We start from the raw sequence: 16253 nt of genomic DNA, 5'->3' as shown, positions 1-16253 counted from the left end.
TCAGTGCTAGGGAACCCTGGGAATTGTAGTTTTGTGAGAGAGAGCTCTGGTGCCACAATAAACTACAATTCCCATACATCTGAGGAAGTACGCTTAAGTCTAGGAAAGCTCATGCTGCCAACTTTTCTTTTAGTGAGTCTCAAAGGTGCTACACGATCTATCTATCTATCTATCTATCTATCTATCTATCTATCTATCTATCTATCTATCTATCATCTATCTATCTATCTATCTATCATCATCATCATCACCATTATTATTATCATTATTAAATTCAAATGCAGCTGAAAAAGTGGACTTAAATTGGCAATGCTGATATACTGTAGAGACTCTTTCTCTGGGGCTGTGATCTGGAAGCGTGGAGGCAATTCCCTTCTCAAATCAGGGAATCCTGGGAATTGTAGTTTGTTGTGACACGTATGTATATATACAGTATATGTATGTGTATATATGTCTCTCTGTGTGTGTGTGTGTATATATAATGTGTGTATATGTGTGTCTGTATGTCTCTCTCTCTCTCTCTCTGTGTATCTGTGTGTGTTTATGCATGTTCAACTGAGGACTCAGAGACGGTTCTAGAACATACTCCATAGTCACAAACAGCACACAAAATGGCCGCCAGAACACAAAATGGCCGCCAGTGTGGCTGGGGCTCCAGGGTCCCTCAGTCCCTCCTGCCTTGTTCCATATTAACTGCAGGAGGAGCCTGTGAGGGTGGGGCAGGGGGCGGGGCCTTCCAGCTCCTCTGCTCCCATTGGCCAGATTAAAGAAGGGGAGGAGCTTCTGCCTCTCTATTTAGCTCTGCAGGCGGAAGAGTGAGTGAGAAGGGGACAGAGGGAGGGAGGAAAGGAAGGAAGGAAGGAAGGAAGGAAGGAAGGAAGGAAGGAGAGACAAAGACAAAGACAAGGAGGAAGGAAGGAGGCAGAGAGAGAGGGGAGAGGGAGCAGAGGGACAAGGCCTGGAAGTTGTAGGTTTCACTACTGCACTGAGGCCTCCAAGTGCTGAGCCAGAGGTGGCCATTTTGTGTTCTGGCAGCCATTTTGTGTTCTGGCAGCCATCTTGTTCTGCTTGTGACTGTTGGGAATAATATTCCGGAACCTTCTCTGAGGCTCAGTTGAACAGAGGCTTCTCTTTCTCTCCTGAGGCTCCAGAGTCAGAAGGAGGCCAGGCGCCTTGGGCCAAAAGGAAGGAAGAGTGTCTCTTTGTGTGTCTTTTGTGTCTCTTTTCTGAGAGGGTTTTCTTATTACACAGCTCTACTCCTTCTGGAGAACATGGGTTTTAAAAGGGATCAGAAATGGGGAGGATAGTTTTAATACAAGCCTTTTTCTTCTTCTTCACAAACATTGAGCTTTGGCTTCAAAGAGGAGGCTAGTCCCCCAAACAAGGCCAAAAGTGGCTCCTTTGGGAGGTTTTAAAAGTCTCCCCAGTTTCCTTATTAATAGATTTTTAGGCAAGGAAGGAGACAGACCAGAATAACTCATATTACCAAGAATGAAACATAAAACAAACAACAAAAATAAGGATTATAGACTAAAACAAACTACTTAATTTTTTAAAGGAAAACCATTATTAGGAGGATAAAAACAAGACATGGGTGCTTCTATCCTTTTACAATCGACTCAGGATGTATCTGCACTGCAGAAATAATCCAGTTTGAAACTCCTGGCTCCATTCTATGGAATCCTGGGATTTGTAGTTTGTTGTGGCATGAGAACTCTCTGGCAGAGAAGGCTAAGTGTCCTAAAGGTAAAATCCCAGGATTCCATAGCACTGAGCAGTTAAAGCGGTCTCAAAGTGCCTTATTTCTATAGTGTGCATGCAGCCTTCTTGTGAAAGGGGCTGATGCTGGGGAAAAGCACTGGGGACCTCTGCAGGTTTCAGCAGATGGTTTATTTATTTATGATGGACTGATTTCACATCTATCTATGGGGACATAACCAGGGCCCTCTCTAATTCCCCATCCCCTAATCCCCCCCCCCCCCCACTCTAATAAGGCATGGAGTATCTGTTGAGTAGGGGAGCTGAAGTAAATCTGTGCTAGGTCCAGGGAGCTTTCTTTGGTGGAGAGGGAGGAAGGGGATGCCCACCTCTGCATTGGGCCAAAGGAGGCATTTGTCACCTGTGTATGTCTCCAGCAGGATGCTGTTCTTTGTGTCTTTGAGTGCTGCAGGGTTTCTTGCCAAGTCAATCCTAATCCTGGTCCCTTTTCTCAGGACCTTCATCTCGGCCTCCTTGGACACGGCTTTGGGCCTCTCTTGCTAGAAGTGACCCAAGTGCAAGACCACCAGGACCCCTGCCCACCTGATGGCCGAAACAGAGGCCAAGCGGAGGGAGTCGGGCTCCAACAGAAAGAGGCTCCTGAGGTACAACAGCTCTTTGGTAAGCTGCCATCCTTACTATTAGTTTCATCTATGTCTGGTCCGGCTCATGAAAGCAAGCGGAGAACATACTGTCCCAGTTTGGCAGAAAGAGTCCTGGGTAATCCTCTGTCACCTCATTTTTTCAGGGGCTTAGAAAATGTCCTATTTCTCTCTCCTCCTCCCACTTTCCCCATTCTCCTCAGGTCAGTTCAGTTGCTGAAAAATTTGTTCCAAGTTCAAAAGAGTGTTCATCCCTTCCACACAAAAGAGGGGAGAAGGGAGGAGAGGAGGAAGCAGGGTCTTGCCCTTGCCAGGAGACGGAGGCAAAAGCAAACTGCGGTACCCTTCCTCGCTAGTGTGATCTTTATCATACAACTTTGGCTGTCTTGACCACCTTCTGGTGTTGCTTAGCCACATGTGTCTTGCTTTCCGCATCTGTGAAATGCTGGGGGATATGGGAGAATATGTCTAGGCCTAAATTGAGGGTGGGCCCAGTGGCCCTCAAACCCAGAGCACTCCCCAGAACTGTTTTTAACAATGAAATATACCTCTGAAATTAGGTGAGATATGGCTAAATGCACTATAATTCATTGGTGACTAAATGTACTATACATGTTGGGATAGTCAGTATCCTAATCAATCAATAATATTCCAGAAATGGCCTAAATTATATTCTTTATTATATTGTATATTATATTGATAGCATTCGAGACAAACTGGATCTCAAAGGCTGCAGCTTTTTTCTGGCTTGCAGAATTTAAAGTTTATTTCCTGGACTGAATTCTAAAGTGATCAAATAATATTTGCAATGCACCATGTGCTTTCCTCCCCTTTTGTTTAGTCACTCTCTGGATGAGGGCTATTTTCTGTTGCAGGTGACCTTTGCGGATGTGGCGGTATATTTCACCGAAGAGGAATGGAAAATGTTGACGAAGAAGCAGAAACTTATGTACAGTAATGTGATGATGGAGAATTATGAGAATGTGGTCTCTGTGGGTAAGGAACCTGAATCCATTGCCCTTCCTGTTAAGACTGAGGGCCCTTTCATAATTCACTGTCAGAGCGCTATGATTCCACTTTAGAATTATAGAATCAAAGAGTTGAAATAGACCACAAGGACCATCCGGTTCAGTCCTCTGCCATGCAGGAATAGACATTCAAAGCACCCCCCAAGAGACGGCCATCCAACTTCTGTTTAAAGACCTCCAAAGAAAGAGACTCCACCAAACTCTGAGGGAGTATATTCCACTGTTGAAGAGCCCTTACTCTCAGGAAGTTCCTCCTAAAGTTTAAGAGGAATCTCTTGTCCCTGTGGCTTGCATCCATTGTTCCATGTCCTTTTCTCTGAGTAGCAGAAAGCAAGCCTGCTCCATCCAGAATATGACATCTCTTCAAATATTTGAACAGGGCTGTCATATCCACTCTTAACCTTCTCTTCTCCAAGCTAAACATACCCAGCTTCCTAAGTCGTTCCTCAGAGAGCATGGTTTCCAGACCATTGACCATTTTGGTTTCCCTCCTCTGGACATGCTCCAGCTTCTCAATCTGTTTGAAATGTGGTGCCCAGAACTGGACACAGGATTATTGCAAGTGAGCCCTGACCAAAACAGAATAGAGTGGCACTATTACTTCCCTTGATCTTCACACTATACTCCTATTGATACAGCCTAGGATCACATTGGCGTTTTTAGCTGCTGCATCACATTGTTGACACATGTTCAACTTGTGCTCTACTACCATTCCTAGTTCCCTTTCACACGTAATTTAACTGTCATAACAACTTCCTGCGGAATCTTGGAATTTCTAGTTTTAGTGAGGCACTATTGTTCTCCACTTTGTAAGGTTTCTAAATATCCAATCCTAAACTGCCAATTCTGGAATGTGGGACGCAAGCGCTATGCTTTTAGGGGAGTTTGGTACTTAGCTCAATAGAGTGAAATAGTTTTACTGGGGCAATAGTGACCTCTGGACTCAGCCAATCTATAGCAGTTCCTGAATCAAACAGATCTTCAGTGGGATTTGAAATATTTTTTTGTGTTTTATTTAGTGGGAAAGCAAAACACACAGACACATACATATAAGTGTTCACGCACACACACAAGAACTAGGTAACAAAGGTGGGCGTGGTGAATAGATGTAAGGCTTTGATAATGGTGATACATTATCTATCCAGATCTTTATTCCAGTTGTTGAGGATTTTAAATAAGGAGAGGTCAGTAGTTCCCATGACAATTGGGGTTGGTGAGTGCATTGAGGTGTTTAGCCATGAAAACAAACAGAGCGTCTATCTGTAACTGGACTGACACCGGAGAACAGCAAGTCGGGGCTGATATTTATACTGAAATTGGTTTCTGCTTGGGAGCAGAAACTGTGGGTTCAGAAAGGTTTGTATCACTTTAGAATATTTCCTTTGTGGGGGAAGAATGGTATGAAACAAACTGAATGCAATGGGGGTTTGATGCAAATACATCAGACAAAAGGGATTAGCTCACCGCCTCTCAGATTCTTGTTGGCTCTGAATTTTGATTGCGTTCACAAGCCAATGTACACTACAATCTGAGGGTGATGCACCCAGATACAGCTCAAAAATATCATAGCAGAGTACGGAAGCAAATATCCAGATATAGGCATTGGCAATGCAATGACCACTTTTCACACTTAAAAATAAGTCACAAACACAGTCGATTTCATTGAAATCCTTGGAGGTTCTCTATCTTGAGTTGCAAAATAATACAAATATTTGCAAGCTCTCCTCTCCAACTTCCATCAACTTCACCATCTCTTGCTCACACAACTCCGATCCAATCCACTCCAATCCTCATGTGAGCTGCATACTGTATTGGTTGTGAGTCATCTCCTGGTGCCACATAGCATGAAACATCCTCTGCAGTTAGCTTGCATATGCCATGTGTTCTGACTCAGCAGTCTATGGCCGTCTCACAGGTTATGATGCCACCTGTCAATCAAAGTATTTTTGCACATGTTTAATTAATTTTTTTCCCCAACAGTCCTTTGACTATCTTCTTCCACTGATTCCCTCAAGGCAGTCCCCATACAGTCTCTTCTTTGCTAGCTCCTATGAGTAAGAATGCAACCATTCAATGGATTTAGAGGCATAAGCAGCAGGGTCATGCTTGAGTTACTCACAGCAACTTTATTAATTTAATCTCTAAGAAGGAGGGATTAATGAGGGCTAAATCATGTGGTAACACCCTCCTCTGTTAAGTCTGATTTTCAGTCTCATCTGTAATTGTCCTTCTTTACAGAAAAACATTTGAGTCATGAGAGAGTCCACACAGGAAAGAGGTCACATAAATGCCAGCACTGTGGGAAACATTTTGCTTATAAGTCAATCCTAGTCATGCATCAGAGAGTCCACACCAGGCAGAAGCCATACAAATGCCGGCATTGTGGGCAACGTTTTTCTTGGAAGTCAAACCTAGTGATGCATCACAGATTCCACACTGGAGAGAAGCCATACAAATGCCAGCATTGTGGGAAATGTTTTTCTTGGAAGTCATACCTAGTGACACACCAGAGAGTCCACACAGGAGAGAAGCCATACAAATGCCAGCATTGTGGGAAAGGTTTTTCTCAGAAGTCAAACCTAGTGACACACCAGAGAGTCCACACAGGAGAGAAGCCATACAAATGCCAGCATTGTGGGAAAGGTTTTTCTATGAAGTCATACCTAGTGAAACATCAGAGAGTCCACACAGGAGAGAAGCCATACAAATGCCAGCGTTGTGGGAAATGTTTTTCTCGGAAGTCTAACCTAGTGATACATCAGAGAGTCCACACAGGAGAGAAGCCATACAAATGCCAGTGTTGTGGGAAAGGTTTTTCTCAGAAGTCAAACCTAGTGACACACCAGAGAGTCCACACAGGAGAGAAGCCATACAAATGCCAGCGTTGTGGGAAATGTTTTTCTCTGAAGTCTGACCTAGTGAAACATCAGAGAGTCCATACAGGAGAGAAGCCATACAAATGCCAGCGTTGTGGGAAATATTTTGTTACGAAGTCATACCTAGTGACACATCTGAGAATCCACACAGGAGAGAAGCCATACAAATGCCAGCGTTGTGGGAAATGTTTTTCTCGGAAGTCAATCCTAATGATACATCTGAGAATCCACACAGGAGAGAAGCCATACAAATGCCAGCATTGTGGGAAATGTTTTTCTTGGAAGTCAAACCTAGTGAAACATCAGAGAGTCCACACAGCGGAGAAGCCATACAAATGCCAGCATTGTGTGAAATGTTTTTCTTCAAAGTCAGACCTAGTGGCACATCAAAGAGTCCACAGAGGAGAGAAGCCACACAAATCCTAACATTATATTTGTCAATAATGAATACAAAAAATATATTTCAATCCAGCAGTGCAAAGAAAAGGCCCTTGTGATCTTATTTGTAAAATTTGTCTGTCAATATGTGTCTATGTTTTCAAGTTGGATCTTGTTAAGTTTAGTTTTTAATTGCCAATAGTATAGATAATTGCTTTGGGTTGTCAATTGGGCTGGGGATTGTGGGTTGTGGTATAGGTTAGGTAGATGGGAGGTTGGGATTTGTTGCAGCTGGTTAGAATAGTTATGGGAATTATAGCTTTTGCAATGTGTGGGATTTTGGCTTAAGAAAGTTGGGGGCAGGTATTAACAGAAAGGGCTAGTTTTTGGGAATGGCAAAAGGGGGCCTTGTTACCTGTGGGGCAGAGACTGTGGGAATTGGAGGTGGGGGCTAGGTTTGGAAGAGGGTCATGTTTTAGGATTTAGGGGGTTTTATGTATTGTTTGGATTGGAGTGGTCAGTTCTGGCTTAAACACTGAATTTCTATGTGTTCTCAATAAAGTTCTTTACTGTTTCAACACACTGGACATTGATGCACAGAATTTCTGAATTTGCCCAAAACTGGCCCTTTCTACTCTCCTCAGTTCTCATCTCCATTCCCAGCCATAAGAACAGCACAGACACACAGACACAAACATACAGGATACACAGAGAGAGCTATATTTCCAAAGCAGAGCCTTCCTTTCCTGCCTTTCCCTCCTGAGTCCAGCACTGCACCTTGGCCTCCATTGCGGTCTCCTGAAAGGAATAAAGGAGGGAAGGAAGGGGAGGCCACTGAACCCCGGCGCATACCTGCCTTTCCCACAAAGGGCGCCAGCGGAATAAGCAGCAGCATCTAGGACCTGGCAATCCCTGTGCATGCTGAGGAGGGGCCTTTGGGACTATATGCGCCTGCACAGTCTCAGCCCCGGAAGCCATTGCTGCCCTCACAGTCTGTTCTGAGGGAGGGAGGGAAGTGGGGAGAGCCCTTGTTCATTCAGAGGAATGGCTGTAGGGGAGAAGCCCCTCTTCTCCCCCCAAAGAAAGGCAGGGGTCCTGCAAGGCCTCCTCTCCCTCTTTCCTTCCCTGCCCCCTCCTTGGGGGATTCCTTGCGTCCCGGGTACTTGGGGAGTTATTATGAGAAATGAAGGCCGGTGGGACCCTTGGAGAGAGGCATGGCCATGGAGGGGAGGGGGATCCAAAGGTAAAAAGGTTTTTGAGTGGCCCCCGCTCTCATGGAAAGTGGTGCTGAGGAGAGATCCTCTCTTCTGATGCCTCATTTGGGGAAGAGTTTTGTGCCAAATAGAAAGCATCGCACAGGATAGGATTCAATGGCATTTTTCTTGGGGGGGGGGTTCTCTGGAGTCCTGGGGGAGGAGGCTCTGGGGGGAGGGAGAAAAGCCAAAATCCTCTTGGCCAAAGCCAAGAGGAGGGAGACGGAGGGACCTCAAAACTCTGGCAATCCCCTGTCAACCTGCGAAGTAGGCTTAGAGGCCCACAGGATCCAGATTGGGCATCCTCCCTCACATACTTATCTTTTCCTTCACAACAACCCTGCAGAGGAGGACCAACAGAGAGACCCACAGCCCCAAAAACATCCCCCCCCCCAGTTCTGGGAGCATACTGAAAGGGCTTTTGACCCCCTTGAAGAGAAGTTATTATTATTATTATTATTATTATTATTCTTTTTCCTCAATGGAATCAAAGAGGATTACAGTAATAAAATAACATACAATTTAAGAAATACAATTACAATTCCAAACCCCCAACCCTTCTCCCAATTATAAAAACATTAATCAACCCTTTAAAAACCTATTAAACAGCAAGAAAATTAAAAACTTTCATAACACAATACAGTAAAAAAAGCTTTTCGGGCAAGAAATGGGTCGTTTTCTGAAGGAGAGGTGGGAGGGCAGAAACGATATACATCAATAGCAATTTCCATCACACTAACGATGGCAAGGGTAAGGGTCATGGGGAGGGGGAGGCAAGTCAATAGATCTCATCTAGTCTGGAAAGAGGTCCGTCTTAATAGCCTTCCTAAAGGCTTCCAAGGTGTTAATAGGATGGATCTCATCCGGAGGTCGTTCCAGAGTGAACCAACACCTTGTATCTTGCCCAGAAACTAATGGGCATCCAGTGGAGGGATTTAAGAACTGGTGTATTGTGGGCAGTTCTAGAAGAGCCCGTAACCAACCTGGCTGCCATATTCTGTACAAACTGAAGTTTCTGAACTTGGCACAAGGATAGCTCCATGTAGAGTGCATTAGAGAAGTTGAGCCGTGAGGTGACCAGTGCATGTACTACTGTTTCAAGGTCTCCCTGTTCCCCGCCCCATGTCTCCGAATGATCTCACCCAGCAGCTGCATGTAAATGTTGAATAGCATTGGCGACAGAATCATGCTTTGAGGGACGCCCGACTTGAGCTCCCTCTTGGATGAAGAACTGTCCCCAAGTGACAGGAATCTGCCTGAGAGGTAGGACCTGAACCATTGGAAAGCAGTGCCCCAATTCCCAACTCTCCCGTATGTTCCAGAAGGATACTGTGGTCAATGGTATTGAAGGCCGCTGAGAGGCCTTCAATAGCACCACCATGGTCACACTTCCCCTTTTCAAAGAGCTGTCGATTGTCAGACAGAGATCAACGACTAATGTGACCATGGCTGTCTCAAATCTGTAACCCTTCCTAAATCCAGTTTGAAATGGATGTAGAAAAATCCATTTCTTCCAAGACTGCTTGGAGTTGAATGGCGACTGCCCTCTCAATTACCTTGCCTAAAAATATTAAGATCCAAACTGGCCTGTAATTGTTTCTGTCCAGACGGTCAAGGGGAAGGCTTTTTGTAGAAGTGGTTTAACCACCACCTCTTTGAGGCAAGATGGAAGAGAGCCTTCCCTGAAAGATGCATTAGTTATATGTTTAGCAGCATCTTGATGGTATTTCCCCTCTGGATGGCCAGCCAAGACGGGCAAGGATCAAGAGAGCAAGTCTTCCTTTTCATACTCCCAAGGAGCTTCTCCACATCCTCTGTACTAACTGACTGAAATTGATCCCGAATAACAGTATAAGCAGAGGCTCTGGAGACCTCTCCTGTCACTTCTGTTGTAAGGCCAGCATCCAAATTGGCTCTCATCTGAGAGATTTTGTCCGCGAAGTAGTTATTAAAAGCATCACAACAGGCTTTTGTAGGTTCTGATAAAGAGTTCAGGGTTCTGGAAGGTATATATTAAATGGGACAGTGTTGAAAAATATATAGTTTGGCAAATGGGTGATATAACCCAAGAAAATGGTTTAGTTCACAGAGACTGGAAGAATCTTAAAGTAAAAGTTGAAAGAATAGATGTGTATATGCAGAACATGTTCACGTCTATAAACCTCACTGTCAAACATACTGGTGACGACCAGATGACAGACAAGCGTTGGTGGGACCCCAAAAGCCATCAACCAACTGGAAAAGGAGATTCAACAGAGGGGAAAAGACGAAAGATTGTGATGAACTATCTAGAGAACGGGATGATTTTGATAAGGGACACTTTCTGGTCTACAGAAGAAGATGTAAAGATTGCTCAGCGCACTCAAGGAATGTGGTCCAGTGAAACAGGAGGAAGCAAAGACTTTTTACTAGATGAGGTGTTAAGTCCACAGCCGGTAAAAAGAAACACGTGGTCAGTTACAAGGACTGATCCAGAGAAGACTCCTAAAAAGGACAAGGATATAATTGAGTTGATAGACTGGAAAACCAATATATTGTTGTTTGCCATTAGTATAATGGAAGATGAAGTGTTTTCAAAACCATACTGGGAACGGGGCAAAGTAGTTGGAGATGATGTTCCATCAATAAGAGAAAAGGGCTAAAAGATTAAATATGTTTGATAACAACATTTAAATGGAACATATAAAGATGTAAAGTTGGGGAAAATGTTATTTAAGTGTTATTAAAATATCAAAACCCAACAAGTGATAAGGGATATGGATATAATATGCTAAACTTACAAGAAAATGATGGTAAGTTGTTATAACAGGTAGAACTGATATTAGACATATGTTTAAAAGGGGAACATACAGGAAAATACCAAAGATATTTAAGTTGGTAACGGTTATTGATAAAACAACTATATGAAGTATATCACATGTGTCACCTGATGTGTGTATAATGTTATATATAATGGGTAAGTATAATTGATAACTGGGAGTTCCTTGGACCATAGAACTGTTTGGTTCTGTGTCTCAATGAACCTATTAAAGGGGGGAGGCGTGTGACGGACTGACTTACAAACCAGCCAATCAGAAGCCAGAGACTCTAAGCCAATCAGGTGCTGGCTGAGGAGTTTGAAGCTTCCGCTTGGCAGTTGGGTGGAGTCAGTTAGGGTTTGCAATCCTGAGGGATGAAGCGGGAGTTCAGTGGGAGATAGTGATAGAGAGGATGGGAACAGTAGAGTCCAATTGAGGACTGGGTTCCCATAGTTCCTGAGGGATGGTTACTTAAGGAACTGCTTTGTCCAGAGAGGGACAGGATTAGTTCTGCAGAGTCTAGAAGAGAGACTCAGGGGAACCAGACTCAGGAAGAGGGCTTTGGCTTACATCATTTCTTGAGTGATAGTATAGCCTGTGTGGCAGAGTTGTTATTATTATTATTATTATTATTATTATTATTATTATTATTACTATAGAGTTAAAACCAGACATGTATATATGTAACAAAAGAAGACATAGTAACAATTCCATCTCAAAGATACCTTTGTCTGTTGTGTTTTAAAAATAAACTTACATTGTTGTTTAACCAGCCGCTTGGTCTGTGTTTTAAAATCCATCCACACGACTGTCCTTCAAACACCCAAAGAGGTGTCAGGTCAAAATAGAAGAGAGGATTGTGAATCGTTACGTCATCTATTACAGATTTAAATCTGGATCTAGGTCTTTTCCTGCCCAGATGGACTTTTGCAGGTCCTTCTGCCGTTCTAAAAATGGTTTGTCATTAAGAAGGATAGGTATAGTCTGAAATGAAAACAGTAATTTAGGCGGTACGTTCATTTTAAGTGCCGTGATCCTTCCCAAGAGGGATAGGTTGAGTTTAGCCCATCTATTGGGATCTTGGTTGATATCACCCCATATTTTCTCGTAGTTGTTTTTAAAGAGGTCTCGGTTTTTAGAGGTGAACTCAACACCTAGATATTTGACCTTTTTTCTACTTTAAAGCCAGTCACTTCTTGTAGATTTTCCTGATCATTCTTTTGTTAAATTCATTGGTAAAATGTTTGTCTTATCCCTTTTAACCCAGAAACCTGAGTGCTGTCCATATTCCTTTAATTTATAAAGCAGGGGATTAACACTTTCTATTGGGTCAGATAAGTATATCACCACATCATCCGTGTATAGTTTAAGTCTGTACTCTTCCTGTTTTATTTTCAGGCCTTTGGTCTTCTTATCTTCTTTAATGCTAGGACTCAGAGTCTCTAAAGTGGCTTCAAATAACAAAGGTGAGAGGGGTATCTCTCATTACAGGTAACGCCTTCGCTTTCCCCCCATCAATAATAAGCCTCGCTGTTTGTTTTCTATAGATTGCATCTATCCAGCTGATAAAGTTATCTCCTAGAACCATTTTTCTTAAGGTTTCCAGAATGAAGGTCCAATTAATTTCATCAAACACCTTTTTGGCATTAAGAAAAATTGTAGCTGCTTTTTAATCTATTTTCTACTCATAGATTTCTCTAATATCTAGTAAATTCCTCGTGTTGTTTCTAAGGTGCCTTTTTTGGAGGAAGCCCATTTGGTCTCTGTTTAAGATACTTTGTAGGGTTTTAAAAAATCTTTCTGCTAAGACCATTGCGAAGATTTTATAATCGTTGTTAAGGAGAGAAATCCTTAACAGCTCCTTACTTTCTTTAGGAATCAGTGCAATATCAGCTCTCTTCCAAGAGTCAGGTGTTCTTCTTTGTGAGTCTATCCGTGATTTCTACTAGGGGTTTAATTAGCTCTTTCTGTAAGCTCTTGTAATATATTGCTCTTAGGCCATCCAGCCCTGGCGCTTTGGGTGCCTTGGTTTTACTGATTGCTTCTAGCACCTCAGGAGCCATTATTGGTTTATTAAGTTCGATTCTCTGTTCTTCATCAATCTCTACTATGTCTTTTCTGTCCAAAGAATCTTGTATCCTCTCCTGGGAAATATATTCTTCTTTGTATAGATTTGTGAAATATTTATATAAACATTCTTTCATATGTTTTTGGTTGGAATAAATCTTGTCCTCTTCTTTAACCCTTGAAAAGATTTGTTTCTCCTTTCCCTTTTTCAGTTTCCTTGCTAACCATTTGCCAGGTTTATTAGCATTCTCAAAGTGTTTCTCTTTGATGTATCTTGATTATTTCTCCTGGTCTTCTATTAGCCATGTGGATATTTCCTTTTGAATCTTCTTAATCTGTTGTTGAATCATTTTGTTTTGGGGTTTTTCTTTAAGTAATCGTTCCTTATCCTTTAACTTTTCCCGTAGTTCTTTCCAATTCTTTTCTGTATTTGTTTTCCTTTCGTAAGATTGTTTCAAAGAGAAACCCCTCATTACCGCTTTGCTTGTGTCCCAGACGATCTCTGGGCTGACTTCCTCATTCAGATTTTATTCAAAGAAGGATTTAAGTGGTGTTTTTTCTTTATCTAGAAGTTTTCCGTCTTTTTAAAAAAGTCTCATCTAGTCTCCATATCAGTTCCTTAGGTTTACTCTTCAAAGAGAATAAAATTGGATTGTGACCCGATAGGATTTTTGGTAGGGTTTCTACTGCTTCCACCATTTTGCTAATAGTCGGGGAAGTCAAGAACATATCTATTCTCAGCCAGGATTGATGGGTGTTTGAAAAGAACGTGAATCCTTAGACAGACCATACTTGATTCTCCAGTATCCTCTAATGTGAAGGCTTCTTTTAATTCAAAGAAAGATTCTGGCAATTTCCCTTTCTTATATAAGTATGTTTTGTTGTCTGCTTTTTTATCTATCTGGGGGTCTATCACCCCATTTCAATCTCCCATTGTTAAGGTCCTATCACACATATGGTCTGGCATTTGTTTTTTTCAATTTTCCAAAGAACAGGCCTTTATTTCCTAAGGGTACATAAACTCCCACCATTAGGATCTTTTGGTCTTGTAAAGTAACTTCTACACCAACCAAGTATCCATTGGGGTCTGAGAATACCTCTTTCGATTCTCATTTATCCTTTACATAAATCACTACAGCTTTTTCCCTCTTTTTTGAGGCTGCTATGTATTCTTTCCCCAATTTGGCGTTTTTCAGCAATCTTATATCCTCTTTCTTTATATGGGTTTCCTGAAGGCAAATTACATCAAGTCTCTGTTTCCCTTAATAATGGAAAAGTTTACCTCATTTTTGGGGTCTGTTAATTCCTTTAACATGCAATGATAGGATGTCTGCCTTTTCCCATTTCGTCCTCATATTCTCCATCTATATCTTCCTCTCTTGTGTTTGGATCTGGTTTCCTAAGCAATTCTCCTTCTTCTGTTTCTTCTTCTAAGCTCTCTTCCTCCTTATCCTCTTCTCCTTTTCCTGGGTTTTTTTCTTTCTTCTTTCTGACTGTCCCCTTTATTAACTTCTTTTTTATTCTCATGTAGAAAATGTCTTTCTTTTTGTACCGAGTTGATTTGGTATCTTTTTTTGCTTAAATTATAAAGATAGGCCCTGAGTTAGTTCCCATTTGTAGTAGATTACATTGCTGCGCAAAACCTTAGTCAGTGGTCCATATTCCTTCCTCTTCCTTAACAGTTTCCCAGAGATATATTTAAACAATAAAATTTCATTTTCTTCAATTCTGAATCTTGTATGAAAGTGTTGTTGGAGAATTGCTTCTTTCATTTGAGTCCTAACAAAATAAATCACGATATCTCTGGGCAGTCTCTTCTGTTTTGCGACCCAGGAGCTTACTCTAAACATCTTGTCCACCTCAAGGAGAAAAGGTTCATTATCTAAGTCCATAAATTCAGCCAAGGCTGGTATTATCCTTTTATATAGATCTTCTTCTATTCGGGAAGACCTCTTATTCTAAGACATTGCTCCCTAAATCTTTGCTCTAATTTAATTTTTTCTGCTGTATCTTCAGTATGTTCTTCTGTTAATCTCTCTATCTCTTTTCCCAATTTTTAATATTCTTCCTCCAGGAATGTCACTCTTTCCCTGGTTTGTGTTAATTCTGATGTTATCTTTTCCAGAGAGTATTTATGTTAAGCAACAGGGTGGACATTAAACCAACAGAATCCCCAGACTTTCCCTAGTCTTTAAGCTGAGGCAAATACATTCGATGTGGTCCATCTTATGGATAGGTATCCTGGCCAAAGCAAGATTGTCTTCATGGACCAAAGCGACGTCCCCTTACCTGCTCACTGAGGGAGAACCCGACTGGTAAGGCCTGAGCCCAGGAGGCTGAGCTATCATCACCCAGCCAGGTCTCTGTGAAACAAGACAGGTCAGCCTCTTCGTCCAGTAGGCGATCTTGGACTATTTGCATTGTATTTTTGACTGACATGGCATTACACAAGAGCAGGGAAAGGGTCTGTGGCTGGTTTGGTATGCTCTCCAGCCCTTTTGGGATAGCAGGGTGAATGGAAGGGGAGAGAGATATCTGTCAGGGTCCTAATTGCAGCCCCTCTTGCAACACAAAAGGCAGTACTTTGAAAAAGGAACAGCTTGTAATGAAGAAGATACATGCAACAGAAGTGACTTTTATGTCAGGAATGAAAGAGAGTATAAACTTATCACTTTTATATCCATATCAATTAACTCCACTCCATTAACCAATAAAGCTGATTAATTTGATAGCCCTTTCCCACACAGCATTCTCCCACCCTTTTCTGCTCAGTGTCCTCCCATCTGGGATTCTGGCAGCTTTTCTAAAACCAATTACGCTCTCATGTGCCTTATCTCAACCACTGCATCTGTGGCCTTGGACCACAGAACTCAGCCACACAACAGTTTTAATTAACATTATGGCTTAACGATGTGTGTGTGTGTGTGTGTATAATGAAATCTCATCCATCCCAATCTAATATGATACCATATGAAAATATAATAAGCATAAATCCATAACAACATAATACAATATAAAAATACCAATAATTCTCTATGTTCCCCCTCCTTTTACAGAGACCAGTCTTTTAAACTCAAGCCTCTGTTGGGATGATTCCCACACATTCCAATCCTAGCAAACAATCACATTCTTTAGTCATGATCTCCTTACCTCTTTCTAGTATCTTTTATTAAAGCACATATTAAGTCATATTATTTTAACCCACCATAAATCCTGTCTATCTTGATTCTAATTTAAACCTAAACCTATAACACTTATGGCATGAATCCCTAAATCCATGAATGAAGGGATTCATGACATATTGTGACTTCAGGCTGGTGCTCCATACCTGAATGGGACTGGCCCATTGTGATCTCAGACCAATGCTCCTTGTCTGCTGCCATGAGATGGAACCATTGTGAATTTAGGCTAATGCTGATTACCTGAAGGATTGAGATGTGACCATTTTGACTTCAGTCTGATGCTCCTTGGATGAAGGATTGAGACAGTACTA

The 16253-nt window shown here is 42.0% G+C and overlaps 1 protein-coding gene across 1 annotated transcript in view; it reads left to right on the top strand.

Moving 5' to 3' along the window:
• The window catches only part of LOC149301626 (uncharacterized), a 62661-nt gene that overhangs the window by 19871 nt on the left and 26537 nt on the right, over nt 1–16253 (top strand). The window contains exon 6 of the mRNA XM_089484329.1: nt 5710–6535. Coding sequence (XP_089340455.1) covers nt 5710–6535 — 826 coding nt within the window. The remainder of the gene's footprint in view (nt 1–5709; nt 6536–16253) is intronic.

This window comes from Sceloporus occidentalis, unplaced genomic scaffold (assembly GCF_023333645.1).
Source record: "Sceloporus occidentalis isolate IW3139 unplaced genomic scaffold, rSceOcc1.0.p SCAF_21, whole genome shotgun sequence".
NCBI lineage: Eukaryota > Metazoa > Chordata > Lepidosauria > Squamata > Phrynosomatidae > Sceloporus > Sceloporus occidentalis.
The sequence above is the reverse complement of the archived record's forward strand: the minus strand, read 5'-3'. Positions and strand labels throughout refer to the sequence as shown.